The 20,557-nt window shown below is 32.9% G+C and overlaps 1 protein-coding gene across 3 annotated transcripts; it reads right to left on the minus strand.

The window, feature by feature from the left end:
- On the minus strand, positions 1-18,065 carry LOC105477366 (UDP-glucuronosyltransferase 2B23). Of its 3 annotated transcripts, XM_011733845.3 has the most exons (8): positions 17,961-18,065; positions 17,263-17,394; positions 11,506-11,590; positions 10,582-10,730; positions 6,074-6,205; positions 5,723-5,810; positions 4,669-4,888; positions 1-501 (listed from the first exon to the last, which is right to left on the minus strand). In XM_011733845.3, the coding sequence occupies exons 4-8, from the start codon at positions 10,702-10,704 to the stop codon at positions 222-224; spliced, it is 843 nt and encodes a 280-aa protein (XP_011732147.1). In that variant the 5' UTR covers positions 10,705-10,730; positions 11,506-11,590; positions 17,263-17,394; positions 17,961-18,065; the 3' UTR covers positions 1-221. The 3 variants fall into 3 exon arrangements, with proteins under 3 accessions (XP_011732147.1, XP_011732146.1, XP_011732145.1); XM_011733844.3 differs by lacking the exon at positions 11,506-11,590; XM_011733843.2 differs by lacking the exons at positions 11,506-11,590; positions 17,263-17,394; positions 17,961-18,065 and adding an exon at positions 12,014-12,789 and having other exon boundaries at positions 2-501.
- Between the last annotated feature and the right edge of the window lie 2,492 nt (positions 18,066-20,557).

Here is a 20,557-nt window from a genome sequence, read left to right on the forward strand (position 1 = left end):
CTTCATTTCCACAATATATTTCTAACCATTAACTGGGTGGGAAATCTCTGAAAAACAAATTTTTGTTTGACAAAGTAAATTCTGAAAAGTTTTTTAATTTAATTTAATTTTTATTTTTTTGGTCACAGGAAGAAAGAAATCTTGCATCATAACCTTTCTTCCTGGAATAAACTGAAGTAGTCTCATCTATCAGGTTTTCCAGCTTCAAATCTCAGATATAACTAATCACTTTTTCCCTTCTTTCCTTTTCTAGTAAACTTCCAGAAACAAAACAGACAACATTTCATGATGATAAATATCACAGTGGCCACACAGGCCAGCAGGAACCCAATCACATCCAAAGAGTGATACTGGAACCAGGTGAGGTCATGGGCTGCAGGCCGAAGGTGTTTAGCTCCTTTGTGGCGCATGACAAATTCAATCCAGAAGACTGCTCGATCCAGGGGCTTCACTGGCTGATCACGTTGAATTCTTGATAATTTCATAACATTCTCTTTATATCTGAAGGATAAAAATAAAGATACCAATGCATCAGGAAGAGACATAGACAAAACTCCTCAGACACCAAGTTAAAGAAGGAAGGGTTTTATTCAGCCAGGAGCATCAGTAAGACTCCTGTCTCAAGAGCTGAGATCCCTGAGTGAGCAATTCCTGTCCATTTTAAGGGCTCACACCTCTACAGGGGTCCATGTGAGAGGGTCATGCTCAATTGAGCAAGCAGTGGGTACATGACTGGCGGCTGCATGCACCAGTAATCAGAACGAAACAGAAGAGGACAGGGATTTTTACAACGCTTTTCCATAAAATGCTCGAATCTATAGATAACATTACCAGTTAGGTCAGGGGTCGATCTTTAATTACCCGTCCCAGAGAGTGTCACCAGGCTATCTGCCTGTGGATTTCATTTCTGCCTTTTAGTATTTACTTCTTTTTTCTTTGGAGGCAGAAATTATGCATGAGACAATATGAGGAGTGATCTCCTCCCTTACTAACACTGAAAGTAAGTTAATTTGCCTGTGCATATCAAGTTTATGAAAGGCTTTTAAAGTGTCAAATAATTCGAAGTAAATGTCAAAAAATTGACATAGAATTTGTGTACTTTAATTTGAATCATCATAGAAAGTTGGGCTTTTAAATTGAACTTTTCTCATTGACAAATGTTTTCTAAAGTAGAAATTGAATGTTAGGTAAGAAAGTTAATTTTTTTTTGAAGCAGAGAAAATATAAAGCATTTTAATTTTTTTAATTGTTTAAGTTTAAGTTTCTGTGGGTACAGATTAAATGCATATATTTATGGGGTATATGAGTTGTTTTGATACAATGTGAAATAATCACATCAGGAAAAATAGGATATTCATTCCTTAAGCATTTATCCTTTGTATTATGAACAATTCAATTACACTGTTAGTTCTCAAGCAGACATATGGAGAATGTGCTCAACATCATGAACCATTTTAAGTGCTGTAAGAAAGATCGTGAAAATGTAATATGAGAATTATCATCTCTAAGTTCCTAAAAAGTAATTGTGTCATGGTGAGTGACATGCCTCATAGCTAGCCACTTTGCTTCTACATTACTCTTTTGTCTCCTACTGTTTCCCCCCCTGTTGCCAGAATGATTTTTTGCAATTAAAGGCAGTTTATAGCACTCCCCTGATTAAGACTTTTGCCTGGCTTCTCATTATTTAAAGAATAAAATCCAACTCTGTTATTTGGTCTACAGAACCCTACATTGTTGGACACTGGCAAGCTCTTTTCCTAACACTTTTCCCCTGCACACTGTCTTCTAGTTTGGCCTTCTTTTTTTTTCTTTAAGTTCTCAAAGGTGTTCTCGTCTTAGTGCCTTACACATTTTTTCCCTCTCTCCTGCTCTTGGAGTATTCTCTCTTGCTACAACCCAAAGTATGCTTCTCTGCATTTTTATGGCTTCCATCTAATGTTACTTCTAAGAGAGGTTTTTATTGACCACACTATGATGGAACCTGTAGGATTTTCTCTATTTTCTATGCTTATTTTGCTATTTGATTCCTAGAATTTTAAAATGCATTCTATCTCATAAAATAAACATTTAAATAGTAAATACAAAAGATAAATATATACACACTAAGTGAATAGTTCAAAAACATAAGATCATCTTGAACATTATTTTGAAGTGAAGATATCTATTTACCTACTGCACAGATTGTGTTATAGGATATCACAACCTGCCTAGAATCACACTCTTTTTCTGAACCATTTAATCACTACTTTTGACCTCCAATTAAGTATTAGCCTGACTTCAAATAGCATGCATTAGTTTTGCTTGTTTATGTAATTGAATTGTATAATATGTACTCATTACTGTCTTTCATTAATGTAGCAGTTGTTGGATAATTCCTTTGCTGTATAGTATTTTGTTGATCGATAAAGCACAGATTTTTTCTTCATATTAAGATTAATATGTATTTGTGTTGCTAACAATTTTTAGACACTATTGACAATTCTGTCATAAACATTCTTCTAGATGGTATTAGATTTATATATTTATACATATCTCTTGGGTATATTGTAGAATTGCTGAGATAAAATTGGATGTGTAATTGTGATACACTTCTTGACTTTTACCTTTTTTGAAGTGTATTTTTTTGATCTCTAAAATTTAAAGATATGTTATAGTTTTTATAACCTCCCTTACTTCCACTATGACTGCATCATATAGTTACTATGACATTAAAGCTTATTATATTTACTAAGTCTTGAGTTATTACCCACCACATATCACTTCAAATAACTATTTGACATGCTCTAAGATGTTGTATCTGCCAGTTGATATATATAATACATATATGTGTATTGTATATGTACATATGTGCATTTGTGTGTATCATTCTAAATTATAAGATTCCATTTGTTATTTGTGTTCTTCAAATGTTTTATGTCTTTACCCATTATTTGCTCTTTTTTTCAGTCTGTTTAGATTGACAGTATTTGCATAATCACATTTAAATCTACCAATTTGCTTTATATATTTCTTTTCTATTTGTCCAAGTTGGTTTGTGTTTCTTTTCAAATATTTTCTATCTTCCTTAAAGGTATTTTTATCATTCATTAACCTTCTTTTTTTGTGATAAAGTAATTTTAAAATATTACTTTAGATGATACACTTCTTATTTGAAAGCATTGTTGATCGTAGTTAAAAATGCTGAATTGATGATAGCTGGACTCTGCAAGGAATTTTGCATATTGATATCTTTGGGTGTGAAAAAAATCAATTATTAAAAATTTCACTTAAAATTATATTTTTTGTGCTTCAAAGACCATCATCCAAAAGGAAAATTTAGTGCACCCAGAATGGGATAAAATTTTTAAAAATTATATATCTGACATGACCCATAATATATAAATAGTTCTTAAAACTTAATAATAAGACAAATAGCAAAGTTTAAAAATGTTCCAAAGATTGTAGTAGACATGTTTTCAAAGAAGATATATGAATGATCAGTAAACACATATAAGGATTCTCAAAGTCTTAAGCCATAATGAAAATGCAATCTGAGACCAGGATGAGAGATCATTTTATACCCACTAAGAAGGCTGTAACAAAAAGACAGATAATAACTCATTTGGCAAATGTATGGAGGAATTGTAACCATGTTTTACTGCTGGTGGTAGTGATGAATGAAACAAGTACTTTGGAAGACAGTTTAACAGTTCTTCATAAACATACAGTTCCTACATGAGCCAGCAATTCCACTTGTAGTATCAACCCAAAAGGAAGGAAGACAGGTTTACGCAAAAACTTGTGTAGCAATATTCCTAGTAACCACAATTGGAAACAATCAAAAGGCCAATGAACTGATAAGTTAACAACTAAAATATGACATATCCTTACTAAAAAATATTAAACTGCTCTAATAAGAAATGAAGTATTAAAATGCACAACAACATGAATAAAACTAACACCATAAAAAATAACAATTAATTAAGCTAGTGAAATGTCATTTACACAGCACCATAAACTGTATAATTCCATTTATATGAAATACCTAGAGAGAACAATCTCTAGAGAAAGAAAATAAATTAGGGTTAGACTAGGGCTGAGCGGTCATAGGAAATGACTTCTGTGTCATTGCAGTTTCTTTTGTGCTGACAAAAATGTTCTAAAATTATGTGATAGTGATGGCTTCATGGCTCTGTAAACTTAGCAAATATATTTGGATTTTACACCATAAACAGAAAGATTTTATGGTATCAAAATTAAATCTCATTTTCAAGTCCATTACAGTAATGGTAATAATAAAAGTTAATTTTTCAGCAGGAAAATACTCATGTTCTGAGGCATTTTAGATATTGAATTAAAATATTTATTATATTATTTCATTTATTCTTCCTTTCTACTAAGGATTCATTATATCGAAATTTTAAGAAATGAATTTTTTATATTATCTATATCATTTTAAAAGTATTTTTGTGTAGAAAATTGTTTCACTAACTGGCTATTCATTAGATGTATGGTTTTCAAATACAATATATAAATAACTGATACAAAATAAAAACAGATTTCAGATTGGTTATATCATTTAAATTCTTTCAAAATTACTCTCTTATAAAAAGGATGACACTCACACTCACTATTGACAATAGAAGCTATCTATAAATACTAACTACTGAAAAATATTATTCTACTCACAAAGGATCATTAATTACTGTCTTCAGTGCATTCACCAAGTCTGTACTCGACATTGTGTCGAAGTCCAGTTGAACAGCTGCTCCTCTGGTTTTCATGTGAGCAATGTTATCAGGTTGATCGGCAAACAGTGGAATGCCCACCATAGGGACCCCATGGTAGATTGCCTCGTAGATGCCATTGGCTCCACCATGAGTTATAAAAGCTTTGGTTTTTGGATGACCTAGGATTGAAGGAATTTTAGCAAAATTATTCATAGGAATAAAATGAGATGCACAATGAAAGGCTCTGAAAGTGACAGTGTTTTCTGGATAACACAGTGAACTATTTTGCTATTGCTTTCAGACTTCAGAGGAGAAAAACGTACTTGTGCTGGGTATGCAAGTGAAGGCTGCATGGTGTGTGTGACTTCAGACTGCAAAACAATACAAGAGTTCCAGTTGTACTATTGAAAAAGTGCGATCTAGATTTTTAAAATGTGCAATAAAGAAGACAGCAAAGAGATGGGCATGAAGTGAATTGCTATTTTAAGTGCAGTCACAGAGTGTGATATGTGGGGTGTGCAAGGCAGCAGGTAGTGGGTTGATGGTGGTGCTAGGATTGAGAAAGGACAGGTCACACTTCATCATGACCTGTCATCACTTTGTGATTAAGATTAGCAATTTAATCCTTCAGAAAATGCAGAGTCATTGATGATAGGAGAGCTATTATTTTAGGTGGCACTTGAAATAACCCTGCAGGAGAGGAAACAACAGGTGTAAAGTTGTAGAAATAGGACACAGAGACAGCTCAGGAAGTTATTGAAAAATTCTGTGAGATATAGTAATACCAGAAATAAAGATTCTTGCTGATTCTGACCATAAAGAATGTGAGCGTATATCATAAAATGCCAATAATTAGAACATATTCTTTTTCCCTTTGGACTGGTAAATAAATATAAAGAAGTTACATTTTGTTTTTCCTTAACAAACATTGAAAAAGTTTGTTTCATGATTAACTATTAACACTCTAATGTGCTGTTACTAATATATGCAGTATTTGTTCACCCGAGTCTTACCTAGAAGGTCATTCTGGGGTATCCACTTATAGAGCCGAGTATTGACACCTAAGGTATCTGGTTTATTCCCATCAAATCTCCACAGAACCTGTTACAGTAAAGAAAATATCTTATTCCATGAGTGGAATTCAAAACTTATAGAATGTTCAAACTTTAAAAAGAGAAAAAGAGTAGGAATGAGATCAAGGGATGTTAGTAAATCAGAACTACTCAAAGACTGATGTAAATAGAATACTCACTTTTAATTTTGGCCAACTTCACATTTGTCAGAAGTTTCTATAATTGGATTACTTACAAACTTTAGCAACCTCTTTCAGTAGTTTTCCACACCAATAAGACACTTCATCTTACCTTTTGTGGAATCTGGGCAAGGGCTGATGCAATTACGTTGGCCCTTTCTTCTTTCATGTTAGTGATCATTGACCCCAGAGTAAACACCACAACACCGTTTTCTCCAGAGCTCTGTACAAATTCTTCCATTTCCTGTAAAAAAGAATTTGTTTCATCACAAAAGAATAACAGCAAAGCAGGCACTACTGAAAGAATTGGTACAAGTTACTAAAGAGAGAAAATCAGGTATTTTAAGGAATTATTGGAGTAAATAATATTTTCTAACTGACTCAATCACTCAGGTGTTTTGCAATTAGATAGATAATGTGAGATAGGTGGACGCTGTTAGGATATTTGTGTAACTATGTGTGTATGTTATGTATTTGTGTGCATGTGTGTAAGGGAGAAAAGAAATGGAGCTATTACACTGTAGTCAGGGAGATAATGTTAAAAATATTACACACAGACTCTTCTCTTATAATACTAAAATTACTAATATACGTTCTTGGAAAGTGGCACCACTCAGCTTTAATTCTACATTGTTGTTCTACTAAATCACTTATGTTAATTTCAGGCAGGTTTTCTGTAGGATTCTTTTAGTAGGAAGCCATTAGTGTTTACTTCCCTCGCTATGAGCTCTGAGGATTAGCTGCTCACTGTTGGGATAATTTTATATCTACATTTATGTTTCTCTACAGTGCTTTTTACTTCACTTAAAGTTTGTCAGAGTTTTGGGTAGCTTTTGAAAAGCTAAAATAAATAAATAAATAATAAAAGCTGATGGTTAAGAACCACTGACATTCTGGAGTCGGGTATTGTAATTTGGAATTTCCATGAATTAGTCCAGGAATCTTATTTACAATACAGAATTGTACACTATACAGTTACATAGTTGAATGATCGTATTTTCAGGTTATTGTTTAGGTGGAGCACCTATTGACCTGAAATCACACTGTTAAACTGATGTGTTATTTATAACTGCATGTGAGTAACTCTCATCATCACTTTGTTGTATTTCAGAGGCAGCATTTGCATCAGAATAGAAGAGGCCACCAGGTCTTTCTGCAGGGGAGATCTTGTCTCTCTTTTGAGTAGCTCACTCACACTACATCACACTACTCATGAAGATGTGCTTGGCTGCAATCGATTGAGAATTATTCTGACTTGCGTTCTCCAATGTAAGCCAATATTTAAACTTAAATACTTTCAGATTTAATCATTGTGGTAAAACTTTTCCTAATGGTTCTTAATAAAACAAAGAAAAAAGTCCAAATGTTAACTGTGTAGACCACATATTACTGAGTGTTTTTAAAATATGATTTTTAATCTTAAGGTAAGAGTCATTGTACTTGGGGCATCTAGGTATTGTGTGTGATTGCAGTTTACTGTAGTCATATTTACTGTAACTGGTGTTCAGTGTTTCACCTCATTAGCTTGATGCCAAGAGCCCTGCTTACCCATGCAGTGTTGAAGGAACCTAACCTCTGTTTACAGATTCATCACGGATATGGACTGGTTGTTTCTTCTTCTGTGATAATGTAATAAAAATAACATAAGATTAATGTCAGAAATTTTATAAAAGCATGAAAAATTTTTTTAAATAAAATTTTTCTAAAATTTTTGTTGTGATATTATTTATATAAAATATATTTTTTCATCATGGCTTTTGTCCTATTTATATAGCTCAATGTACACATGTGACACTTAGAAAATGTTAATCTTGCTGAGTATATATTTTCCTCCTGCAAAAACTTGTCATCTTGTTACCTTTATCATTTTCTAACTCTCTTTATTTGTATTACAGCTGAGAGTGTAATTGAATATTCCATTGATAATATTATTGTAATGCTATTGTATGCACATAGTATAAGTTTTTAATCATTCCTTCATTTAAGATGTTGGACTACTTCCAATGTTAATTTTATGCATATTTTCCATAATGTTGAATAGATACACCTTGATTAATTTTTTATCTGTATGATTTCACATGAATATATTATAAAACTCATGGCAATGTTCACTTTTAAAACACCTGGTACATTTTGTCAAGTGTCTTATTCTCTTATATAGAAATTATCTGAGAATCTATTATTTAATTGAAATGAAAGCAACCTGACTGGGTTAGCAATTATTTTACATAATAAACAAGGAATTGGTTTCACAACCATTGACTTGCATTCAAATCTTTCTGCAAGTTAATCACAACAGCTAATAGTAGTAATTATCATTATTATACTACTAGTCATTCTTTTTCTTGTCCTTCTACAAGTCCCACTCTCTTCCCCTTCCTACTGACACTACCTGTTTCCCTTATTGTGAGGGGGGAAATCTTTCAAGAGTAGGGCAGGGTGGCATAGGTTTTTCATTAGTCTTACCCAGCTTTTGTCTCTTGAGAAAGTTATCATATAGAGCACGTGCAATTTGCATTCATCATAGATGTTGAGTTTTAAAAATGGAATAAAAACTCAGCTTTATGTGCGCAAAAATTATATTTTAAGAGATGACTTAATAATGTGATAAAGAATGCTTGCTTTGTACATATGTCTTAAAAGTGTGATATTAATTTAAAATATATGGGTTTATTGTGTTCTTTCATAAAGAATATAATCTTATATGCTGACAGATTTTTTTTGGTACTGAAAGTAAGAACACTATTCAGATACAAGTGGTATAAATTATTTGGTTTTTATTATACATGCCTTGTTCATTATCTCTGTGCTTCTCTGTCAGGCAGCTATGCTGTTAAGACAAGTTGACACAGGAAATTTTAATCAGTTGCTTGTCATATGGCAAAAATCATGCGCTTTCATAGGATATGTTTATGCTGTAATATGTAAACCCCTGGGGTCTCAATGAAGAATGATTTAAATGCTTTAGTAATATCAAGTGATCACTGAGTTTGTCTGCAAATATTAAAGGAACATATTTATTTTATTGAGAAAGTGTTTTAAGCTGCAATACTGGTGAAGATCCTCATTACCTATGGGAAAATTTTAGAATTTCAACTAGCTCATTGTTGTGGGAAGTCAGGGACCCCATAAAAGAAGTGAAAATGGCAGGTCCTTGCCTTAAGCGATGATATTATCCTGTGAAATTCCTTTTCCTAGCTCATCCTGGCTCAAAAATCTCCCCCACTGAGCACCTTGTGACCCCCACTCCTGCCTCCCAGAGAACAACCCCCCTTTGACTGTAATTTTCCTTTACCTCCCCAAATCCTATAAAACAGCCCCAACCTTATCTCCCTTAGCTGACTTGCTTTTCGGACTCAGCCTGCCTGCACCCAGGTGAAATGAACAGCCATGTTGCTCACACAAAGACTGTTTGATGGTCTCTTCACACAGACGCGCATGACACAGGTGTCTGTCAACTATGACTTTGCAAGAGAATATAATTCTGATGTACTGAAAAATCTGGCTCTATTAAATGAAGAATGATATCTCAAGTGACCTGCACATGTTAAGTAATTAGTAGTATTAGCAGTAATAACAAAATAACAATAATTGCAAAATTAATAATATTTATGAGTAACTAACTACAGGCCAGAGACACTTCAAGTGTTTTGTCTGTGTTAATATTTTTTCCACACAACAGGAAGTTGCCACTATTTTTGTAAATGTAGGCATCATTATTTCTATCAACATTCTGTCTACTTTTCCATCATCTGCTACCTGAATCCATGCAAAATTTCCCGAATGGTTGGCTCTTTATTCTGACCCTCCTGCAATTTAATCATTGAATATCTTGAAAGCTTTTCTTAAAGAAGAGAATCTTTTCTATATCTTTCTGTCTTAACTCTTTTTCATAGTTTTTCAATGTGTTGAATAAATATTTCAACTCCCAATATGTATCTGGCTCTAATTTGCCTCTCAGCATCATCTGATTCTTAGTCTCTTCCTGCAAACTAAACCTGAGGACTTGAGACCTGTCCCGACCACTTTACCTGCTTCTTTCCTTCTTTTGTCTGTCTCTCTCCATCATTCTTTTACTTATTCTTGCATATTGTTCAGCTCTCATCTTAGTAATCAGTGATTCCAGGATATTTTTTATTATCTCCACTGATGCTTTCTTGACATTGGGTTTTTCCTTGAGATAATAGTTTTTATATAATTTTTATTACTTGCACATATTCTATCTTTTGAAGTAGAATGTAAGGTATGTGGGGACAGAAACTGTGTCCTTTTTTTTTTCTCTGAAAATTCTGCACTTACCTGTGTTTTGTGCTAATCCCTTTGTAAATATTATTTGAACAAATGATCAATACCTTCTTAGGTGTTAAATAATGAAGACTTTAATTTAACCAACTCTATTTTTGAAGTCTCCTTAGTATTCCCCTCTATTTGTAGTACTCATAAAACTCATATACGTGTGATGGTATCAATATGTACATGACTTTCTAATTGGTATCTGCTTTACCCCACCCACTTCCCATCTTTCTTTCAGTGTAAGTCAACCACTCTGAATGAAGACTGTAGAATCAATTCTACTGAAAATTCAAAGCCAACAAAATAAACCAATGAAAGTATGTTTACCTTAGGTAGGGGTTTGGCAGGTTTGCAGAGGAGTCCTCCAATAAAATCAACATTTGGTAAGAGTGGATGTGGAAACTGAAAATTCCAGGAGTTTCGAATAAGCCATATGTCAGCTTTCCCCATTATCTCAGATAATGTAGTGTGTCTTCCTGACAAGGATAAAAAAAGAAAATGTGGATGACACAGGATAATTACATTAGGTTATTTTCTGAAAATGTTTAGAATAATGTAGGCAAAAATATAGGCAACGTGTCTGTGCTTTGAAAAATATATACATATATTCATCTATAGGCATAATTTTATTTTATGTATTATTTATTTTGCCCATGTATATTTATAAGAAAGGCAAAGTAGTGGGAGAATTGTGAGGTTAAGCTACATCTGTAATGTCACATCAGTATACTCATAATCACAAACAATTATTAAAATAAGTCATAGAAAATTAAACATCAATTTCTTTTCTTTTTAAAGCTTCAATAGTAGCATGTGGACATTTAAACAACTCTTTGAGGTCCACAGTCAATTAATTCCACTGTACACATAAAAATAATTTTCTAAAATTTGACTAGTTTACACAACTCATTAAGCTAATTTTTTATCTTTGGTTCTTCAAGTGAACTGTGGACTATGTTGTGAGTATGGTTGAAATCCTTGTACTCTTTTAGATTCATGATAAGATCTTAATAATATTATCTTTAAGTAAATATATTTGTAAATTATAGCTAGAAATTTTTGAGAAAATATTGAAATAAAGATTTGTACTCAACCTTAATCTGTCTTATATTTTTTAATAAGGAGACATAGTTTGGAAAAAACTATGTAGATATAACAACCTTCACACTTCAACAAGATGATTGGACTTTAAATGAATGGCTTCCAATTCTTTAATGAAAGAGTATAGAAACATTAGAAACTTCAAATTACCTTTAATGATTTATGCATCTGAGATATAGATATTCCCTCTATTGTGAAGGAAACCTTCAGGTAACATGGGAAGATCTTTTGATTTCTAAATAAGAAAACCAAACTTTATGAGAAAAAATAATTTCTACAGTTATATAGATAGTTGTAGAAAAATGTATAACTATTCATTCTAAATCTATGCATTCAGTAAGATGTTATTTGATGGGTTTTACTGTTTTTAAGATGTAAAACACTGTATAGTAAAACAGATGTGTAATTGCTTAAAGTCTTAGAGGCACTAATACATAGGTTTATGATTTCCTGGGGTGTTCTGTGTGAATCATGGCCACAGGGTTTTAACTGACTCTGTAATTTAAACTTTTCTATGATATTTGTGAGATTGATAGATCATCCTGTATTTTCATTTTATAAATTCACTTACCAAAACCCCACTACCCTGACTTTATGGCTTTATATAAGTTCTGCTTCAGAGATACAAATAATTTACAGATTGAAAAAAAATACTTACCTAGAACTTCACTATAAAACTGATCCCACTTCTTCATGTCATATATTTGGAAACAAAAGTCAAAATAAAGCATATAGATCATATTTTTTACCCTCTCCATGAAAGTCATTTGATCACTTAATTCTGACATAACAACAGGTACGTAGGAGGGAGGGAAAAGAAATCCTCCACAATGCTTTTCAAAAACATAGCCAGGAGTGAAGCGGAGACTGTACACAAGTGGTATGTTAAATAGCTCAGCCAGCAGCTCACTACAGGGAAAAATAGGATCTGCAAAAACGACGTCAAATCTTGACTCTTGTAGTTTCTTCATTAATTTCTTATTTGAAACTACATCTTTACAGAAGTTTCTAAATATGTCACCAAACTTCCACATGATTTCTTGCATTTGTGAAAAATATAACCAAAATGTATCTTTTGGAAGTTCTATCCATCTCTTAATCTCTTGCGTGACTATATTCTCAAACTCAGGTTTAGGTAAAGATGTAGGAAAAACTTCAATTTTAAGAGCGGATGAGTTGTTGGGATCAAAAAGAATGGAAGCTGAAGATGCCAGTGCAGTCACCTCATGACCTCTCTGGACAAGCTCTTCCAGGATTGTCTTCATATTCATCCAATGGCTATATTCTGCTGCCCACACCAGCACCTTTCCACAACTCCCAGAGCTAAAGTAAAAGCTCAGTTGTATTAGCAGAATTACTGAAGTCCATTTCACAGACATCCTGGTGCAATGCAATGCTTGTTTTCCAGTTGCTATTCCTTTCTGTCATTTCTCATGGTTATATCCAAAGATAAATTAGCCAAGAAGTTAAAATGTAACCCTTATACTTCAAAGTACATACAATATCATTAAATCAACAGTCCGAACATGTGGATGGCAAGGAGACAAATGAAGGTAAATGACCTGTTTACAGAGATGTGATTAATTTCCCTTTTATGTTTCTGAGTGCTATCCTTCAGCTAATATCAAGGATCTTGTATGGACATAGCATCTGTCTTATGCAATATATTTTAGAAGAGTGTCCAGAATTGTAGCAGTGAAAGGTCATGTTTCTGCAGACACAAAACTAAAGATAAAATGACTAAACATGGTCCACATATTTTGTACATCTTGTTGACATATATTTTAAATATCATACAATTTATCAATTATTGTGTAAAATTTAATGTTTCATAGTAATTCACAGAGTTGTGCGTCTACCACAAGAATCAATTTGAGAGCCCTTTTATCTCCCCAAAATAAGACCTATAGCCTTTAGCCTTTTTCTCTCCACCTCTAGTTTCTGCATTTCCCCTGTCCTGGGTAATTGCTAATTGCATTTCTATCTCTATAGATTAGCCTATTCTGGATGATTTTTAATACATGGAATCATACAATATGTGGTATTTCGTGAGTGGCTTCTTTTATGTAACATAACATTTTAAATGTTCATTTATGATATAGTATACACATGTTGATTCTTACAGCCATTATGTAAGATATTGAGAGTGTGAAGATGACACTATCTTTATAAACTTTGTTAGGGTAATCAAAGATAAAGAGAGAAAAAGAGAAAAGTAAATCAAGCTTGTAGTACATTCAGCATTAATCATTAGGTTTGCTTGTTCTCTGACTCATTTCCTCATAGTTATTCGGCTATTGTCCTATAATTATGGAGATCCTATTTCAAGATTATAGTTCCTCTTATCTCTTCTGTAGATAATAGCTTAAACATTATAAAATGATCAACGTTCCTTCTGAGGTATTCCTTCAGGACCAGCATACTGACACAACTACTGACTCAGCGTGTCTGAAGGACCTCACTGATGCCAGCTGATCTGAGGGACTTCACCGATGCCAGTTGATGTAGAGGACCCCACAAGGAACTGACTCAGCAAATAATGTTGTTTCTCGTTCTGATATCTTTGTCCCTATTACCCTGAGTAATCAATTACCCAGACTAATCAATTACCCAAATTTTCCAGTCCATCACCGTGTATGATCTCCTTAAAACCTCCAGCCCAGAACTCCTTGAGGAGTTGGATTTGAGGTTTTCTTCTCATCTCCTTGCTCAGTGCCGTGCAATTATTAAACTCCTTCTTTGCTGCCAAACCTGACGTCTCAGTGTAATTGGACTATTATTGGACAGTAAGCATATGAATCTGTTGGTCCTATAACAAAACTTCAATGGAATAAGTAACTGCAAATACAATTAAACTAGAAAGATAACTATAATTAGAAGTGGAACTTAATGATGTAACAGAATTGATGAAATCTCATGATAAAACAAATAAGTGAAGAGTTACATCCTAGGGAAGAGCAAAGAAACTGGTTTCTTGAGATGGAAACTACTCCTGGTGAAGATGTTATGAACATTGTTGAATGACAATAGGAGATTTTGAATATTACTTAAACTTACTTTATAGAGCAGCATTAGAGTTTGAGAGGATTGATTTCAATTTTGAAAGAAGATCCTCTATGGGTAAAATGCTATCTGACAACATTGAATGCTGAAAAAAAATCTTTCGTGAAAGGGTAGGTTAATGTATGTGGCAAATACCATTGTTGTCTAATTTTTAGGATATTGCCACAGCCATGCCAACTACTAGCAGCTACCAGCATAATAAGTATCAACCATCAACATTGATACAAGACTCTCCGTCAACAAAAGTTGCACTCACTGAAGAGTCAGATGATCATTAGCACTCTTTAGCAATTAAGTATCTTTTAATTATAGCATGCACTTTGTAGACTTAATATTATCGCAGACTGAATACGCTACAGCATTGTCTAAGCAGAACTTTTTATGTGCCTTAGAAATCAAAGCAAATTGTGTGACTCACTTCATTGCAATATTTGCTTTATTGTAGTATTCAAGAACCAAATCTGCAACATCTCAGAAGTATGCCTTGTATTAATGAAAACACTTAATATGAGATAAACTCTAAAATATGTATTTCAGATGAAGGGGCTCTGTTTACTCACCCCTTCTGTTCCTCTTTATGAGAACCATGCATATTACCTACTCTCAGTCAGTCATCTTGGCCATGTACATTAACCTACCCTTTCACAAAAGATTTTTTTAAAGTTTCTAATTCACACAAAACACAAACATACACACACTTTCTGTCATTCCACATAAAACCCAAAGTTACCAGGTGGTTTTGGAAAATAAATATTTTACATCACTTTATCTATGTGGACCCTCACTAATTAGCTGATAATACATTGAATAGCTATAATATAAGACTCTTTTGATGTGACTCAAATGAATAATACAGGATGTTTAGAGTTCCAGAGAAAAAACACAAGTACTTCTTTATGAAATAATTAGAAAAACTTAACGAGGCAGGTAACATATGATATAAAATGAAAGCTTTGATTGGACCTAGGCAGTGTGTGGCCAAGAAGGGATTTTCCAATAAAGAATAGAAAGAGTAAAGGTCATAGACATATGAGGAGCATCCCAATGTGTATGGATACAGAGAACGTTGAGGGCAGGAGATTACAAAAGACAGTTAATTTGGAACAAAGACGTTAGGCAGTCTTACTTGTCACACTATGGATTTGGATTTTAATACACCACCAAAATTTACTTACACATCTTTTAAAGAATGACAGTTATGAATCAAGATTTCCCTTTAGCAAGCAACTGTGTCAACTAATATTGGCATGTAAAGTCAAGACCTTAAAATTAGAAAGGATTATTAAAAATGTGCATTTGTAACCAAAACAGGAGATCACAATAGCCTGATATGGTTTGGCTGTGTCCCCACCAACATCTCATCTTGAAGTGTAACTACCACAATTCCCACATGTTGTAGGAGGGACTTGATGGAGGTAATTGAATCATGGGGATGAGTCTTTTCCATGCTATACTGTTCATAGAAAATCTTTGCTTTAGATTTTGCTATTTGTTTTTGGATAGTTAGTTTTCTTTACTTTCTGCTTTTCTTCATGCATCCTATGCTCCTTGATTTTATATATTAATTTATCTTTAATTTAAAAAGAAAAGGACAGAAGTTACTTAGAATTTATGTTCAATGTTGAATTTTGTTCATCTTTATGCCTTTTGTCACATACTTTTTTTTAATGGGAAACCTATAAGAAAATATTGCATTTGAAAACATAGGAATACACAGATGCTCCAATTTCATAAGCAAAACAAATTTCATAATCCTAATTAGCATACTTGCTTTTATTGAGTTTTATGAAATTTAATTAACCATTAAATTTCTAAAAACTCCTTGGATAGTGTATAAATAGTGCTACCTAAAGAGTGGAAATCTAGAATTGCAATAAAAAGAAAGTTAAAATAAACTGATTGCTAGACTGTAACATCAAAATTGTAATTGCCTTTTAATTATAGAAAAGTTTAATTCATAAGAAAGACTACATTAATCTAAGCTTCTATTTTCATGCCCAAGTACACTGGACGGAATTCTTATACAATCAGATATGTTGAAGAGATTCTTGGGTATAATTCTTCTCTATCTTTGTTATATTAGCCCTCCCTTTATATGTTCCTTGGAGTTAGCACACTTCAGCGTTGTTTTTGTTTGTTTTTTGATTTTTTTTTTTTTTTTTTTTTTTTTGAGTAGTCAGCACAGATCTTAAGATTTAAAATCTTGGGCGGGCACAGTGGCTCAAGCCTGTAATCTTAGCACTTTGGAAGGTGGAGGCAGATGGATCACGAGGTCAGAGGATTGAGACCTTCCTGGCTAACATGGTGAAATCCCCTCTCTACTAAAAATACAAAAAATTAGCCGGACGTAGTGGCGGGCGTCCATAGTCCCAGCTACTAGGCTACTAAAATTACAAAAAATTAGCTCGGCATGGTGGCAGGCGCCTGTAGTCCTAGCTACTTGGGAGGCTGAGGCAGGAGAATGCCGTGAACTAGAGAGGGCAGAGTTTGCAGTGAGCAAAGATCAGACCACTGCAGTCCAGACTAGCCAACAGTGCGAGACTCCATCTTAAAAAAAAAAAAAAAGGTTTAAAATAACAAAATGTGAGATAGAAACTTAATACCTTAGTTTCATTTTGTCACAAACAAATGACAAGAAAGAGAAGTATTTCCAAAGTTACTTCAAGAATTCATAGTCAAATGATTAGTTGAGCCCACATACACTACTATAATGCTTTAAAATTTTTTATGTAGAAGTAGTGCCTGTTAATGCAAAGCAGAAAATGAGATTCAAATTCCAAATGGAAAGCCACACTTTCTTCACTGTGTAAACGGCTGCTTATAAGGATTGGAGGTTGTACTAACCTTCTGTGGAATCTGGGCCGAGTCTGAAGCAACGAGGTCAGCCTTCTCTTCTGTAATGTTTTGCACAACTGGCCCCAGAGAAAACACCACAGTGCCATCTTTGCAAGAGATATGGATAAATTCTTTCATTTCCTACAAAGAAAATAATTTCTGCATCATAAAGATGCAATGTCATATAGAATAATATAGTTTACCTATGCTTTAATAAAAATCTGAAGAAGTTTCCATATGTATGGTTATATTGTCTCTGTATTCTGCCATATACTTCCAGTCTATGCCAGAAAGTTTGTGTTAGAAACACATGGCTTCAATACATAGTAATTATTTACCAGAAACAGTACCCAACCAAATAATTATACAGAACACTTAAGTAATAAATATACAGCTCTTTTAATATTTGGTAGATATCTAATTCTAAAATCATAATGGTTTGCAAACTCATAAAAATATTCCTTGAGAAGTGATGTCAGTAAAATGATGAAATAATGCCCCCAAAATTAATTCCCACACAAAAATACAGCTAGTAACTATGTAAATACAAAAAGCCACGCTGAATTCACCAGAGCTAAAAAGAGAAGAAGAAAATCCCAAGACTCATAGACATGGGAAAACTCATTATCTGTAAGAAGAATAATTATTTTGGATTATGACACCCCTTCCACACGCCAAGAAGACACACCACTGTGAGAGAACTTTACCTGAAGTTACAAGATCAGAGGAGGAAATTTAAGGGGAATGTTCAGTTTCTTCATGGATCTGTGATTCTTTTTGGGAAGCCCATTTTTGTTCTACCCCAGGAGAAGCATTAGGAGTGGCTAGAGGGTTGAATGACCTGGGGTGAATTGGAAATGAGAGTGGGAGTACTAACCACAGTGACAGGCACACAGATCTCAGCAACTGCTTGGAGTTCCTGTTACCAGGAATGCCACGCTGCGGAGTTTAACCAGTACCATAACACTGCAGGGGCCAAACCAAGTACCCTAATCAAATTTAATCCAAAGAGTATTTCCCAAAGGCACATCTTATTTAAATGGTTAAAAAGCAAATACAAATAAAGAATAGTGATAGCAATATGAGAAAAAGTTTGTACCATATTAAAGAATGTCCCAATTCAAGTTTCATCAAATTTCTCAAAATAAATAAATAAATAAATCAACTTGTGAGCAAGAAGACAATAAGATATACATTTAAGGTGCTGAAAAAAATCTGCCATGCAAAAATACTGTGCCTACCAAAGCAATTCTTAAAACCTGAAAGAGTTTCCCAGACAAAATCTAAGCCACTCATAAACACCAGAACAATGTTATAAGAAACAATAAGAAGAAAAATTTTTTTATTGGAAATAAAAGGACACTCATATGTAGTAAGTACACGTCTGAAGCCATAAAAAGCACTAGTAAAAGCAATTGTAAAGATAAATTCAGAATACTCTAATAGTATAATTGTGGTATATAAGCCATTTATATCTTTATCATGAATGCAAAAGACAAAGATATTAAAGAAAATAGTAACTACATTTGGTTAAGAGATGGAAATTTGAAAAGATATAAATTTAGACATCAAAAAGTGATTATGTGGAAGACAAAATTATGTCAAAATACAGTTTTGTTTAGTTTTCTTTGTGCTGAAAGTTGTCATCAGTTTAAAATATCTAAAAATAAAATATTCTTGTAAATCTTTCATTAACTAGGAAGCCAAACTTAGACACAATAAACAAAAGTGGCATGAAATCAAAACATACTATTCGAGAAAATTACTTAACCATAAAGGAATACACAAAGAGAGATAGAGATAGATAGAGAGAGAGAGAGAGAGAGAGAGAGAGAGACAAAAAGAGAGACAGAGAAAGAGAGACAGATTGAGAGAGAAAGGAGACACAGAAAGTAACCCAGAAAACAATTAACACAATAGAGGTAGCAAATCTTTATCAATTAATAATATTGCAGAATGAAATTGATTGAATGATCCAGGTAAAAGACATAGAGTGACTGAATGGGTAAATAATTTAAACTCAACTCTATTGTCCCCACAGAAAACTCACTTCCCCTATGAAGGCATATACAGACTAAAAGGAAATAAATAGAAAATTTTCTTTCTTGTCATTGTAAACAATAAAAAAATTACAGTGTAGCTATACTTAGTTAAAATATATTTTAAGTCAACATTGATAAGAAATTGGCCATTATATAATAATCAAGAGCACAATAGAGCAACAGAATAAAATTGTAAATATATGTGGTCATAACATTGGAACGTCCAAATATATAAAGCAAAATTTACAGAGCTGAAGAGAGAGATTTACTGTGATATAATAGTAGAAGACTTCAGCGCTTTACTTACAATATTAAAAATATAATTCAGACAGAAAATCAAAGAAACTTCAGAGTTAAACTGCACTCTAGGTAAGATAAACCTAACATGAACATTTACCGAACATTCCATCCAGCAGCGGCAGAATATGTAATCTTCTCAACAGCACATGAAACATCTTCTAGAATAGACCATATTTTAGGTCAAAATAGATCTTAAAGTGTTTTTAATTCAAAATTAGGTCACTTTTTTCCACAACGGAATAAAACTAGAAATCAATAAAAGAAAGAATTTGGGAACATGTACAACTATATGGAAATTAATTCTGCTCATAAACAACCATTTTGTATATAGATAAATTATTTTAAAATATATGAGAAAAATAAAAATGGAAAGACAATATAATAAAACTTGGAAGATATTGAAAAAATAAGTTGTAAAACAACAAATATATATAAATAAAGGTCTTCATTAAAAATGCAGAAATATCTTAAATAAACAACCTATACCACCTTAAGAAATGTGAAAACAGAAACTAAAGTAAAAAATAGTAGATAAGGAATATACTAAAGATTATAGTAGAAATAGATAAAACATATTTTTAAAATATTTAAAAATCAACAAGACAAAAGTTGGTTTATTGAATACATAAAATGGAAAAATCTTCAGCTAAATTAACTACAAAAAGTGATGACTCAAATAAATAAAATGAGAGATGAAAAAGATACATAAGAACTGATACAAAGAAATGCAAAGGATTATAAAATACTATTATAAACAAGTTCATGCCAACAAATAAAAAAATCTAAAGGACATAGAAAATTTTTTGGATACACACAACCAACCAGTGTTGGATTAAAAAGAAATAGAAACATCAACAGGGAAATAAAGAGTATCAAGACTGAAGCAGTAATAAGAACTCACATGAAAAAGCAAAAATGAAAAACCATGAACTGATGGCTTCAGTACTAACTCAAGATGGATT

The sequence above is a fragment of the Macaca nemestrina genome, chromosome 3 (assembly GCF_043159975.1).
Source record: "Macaca nemestrina isolate mMacNem1 chromosome 3, mMacNem.hap1, whole genome shotgun sequence".
Lineage (NCBI taxonomy): Eukaryota > Metazoa > Chordata > Mammalia > Primates > Cercopithecidae > Macaca > Macaca nemestrina.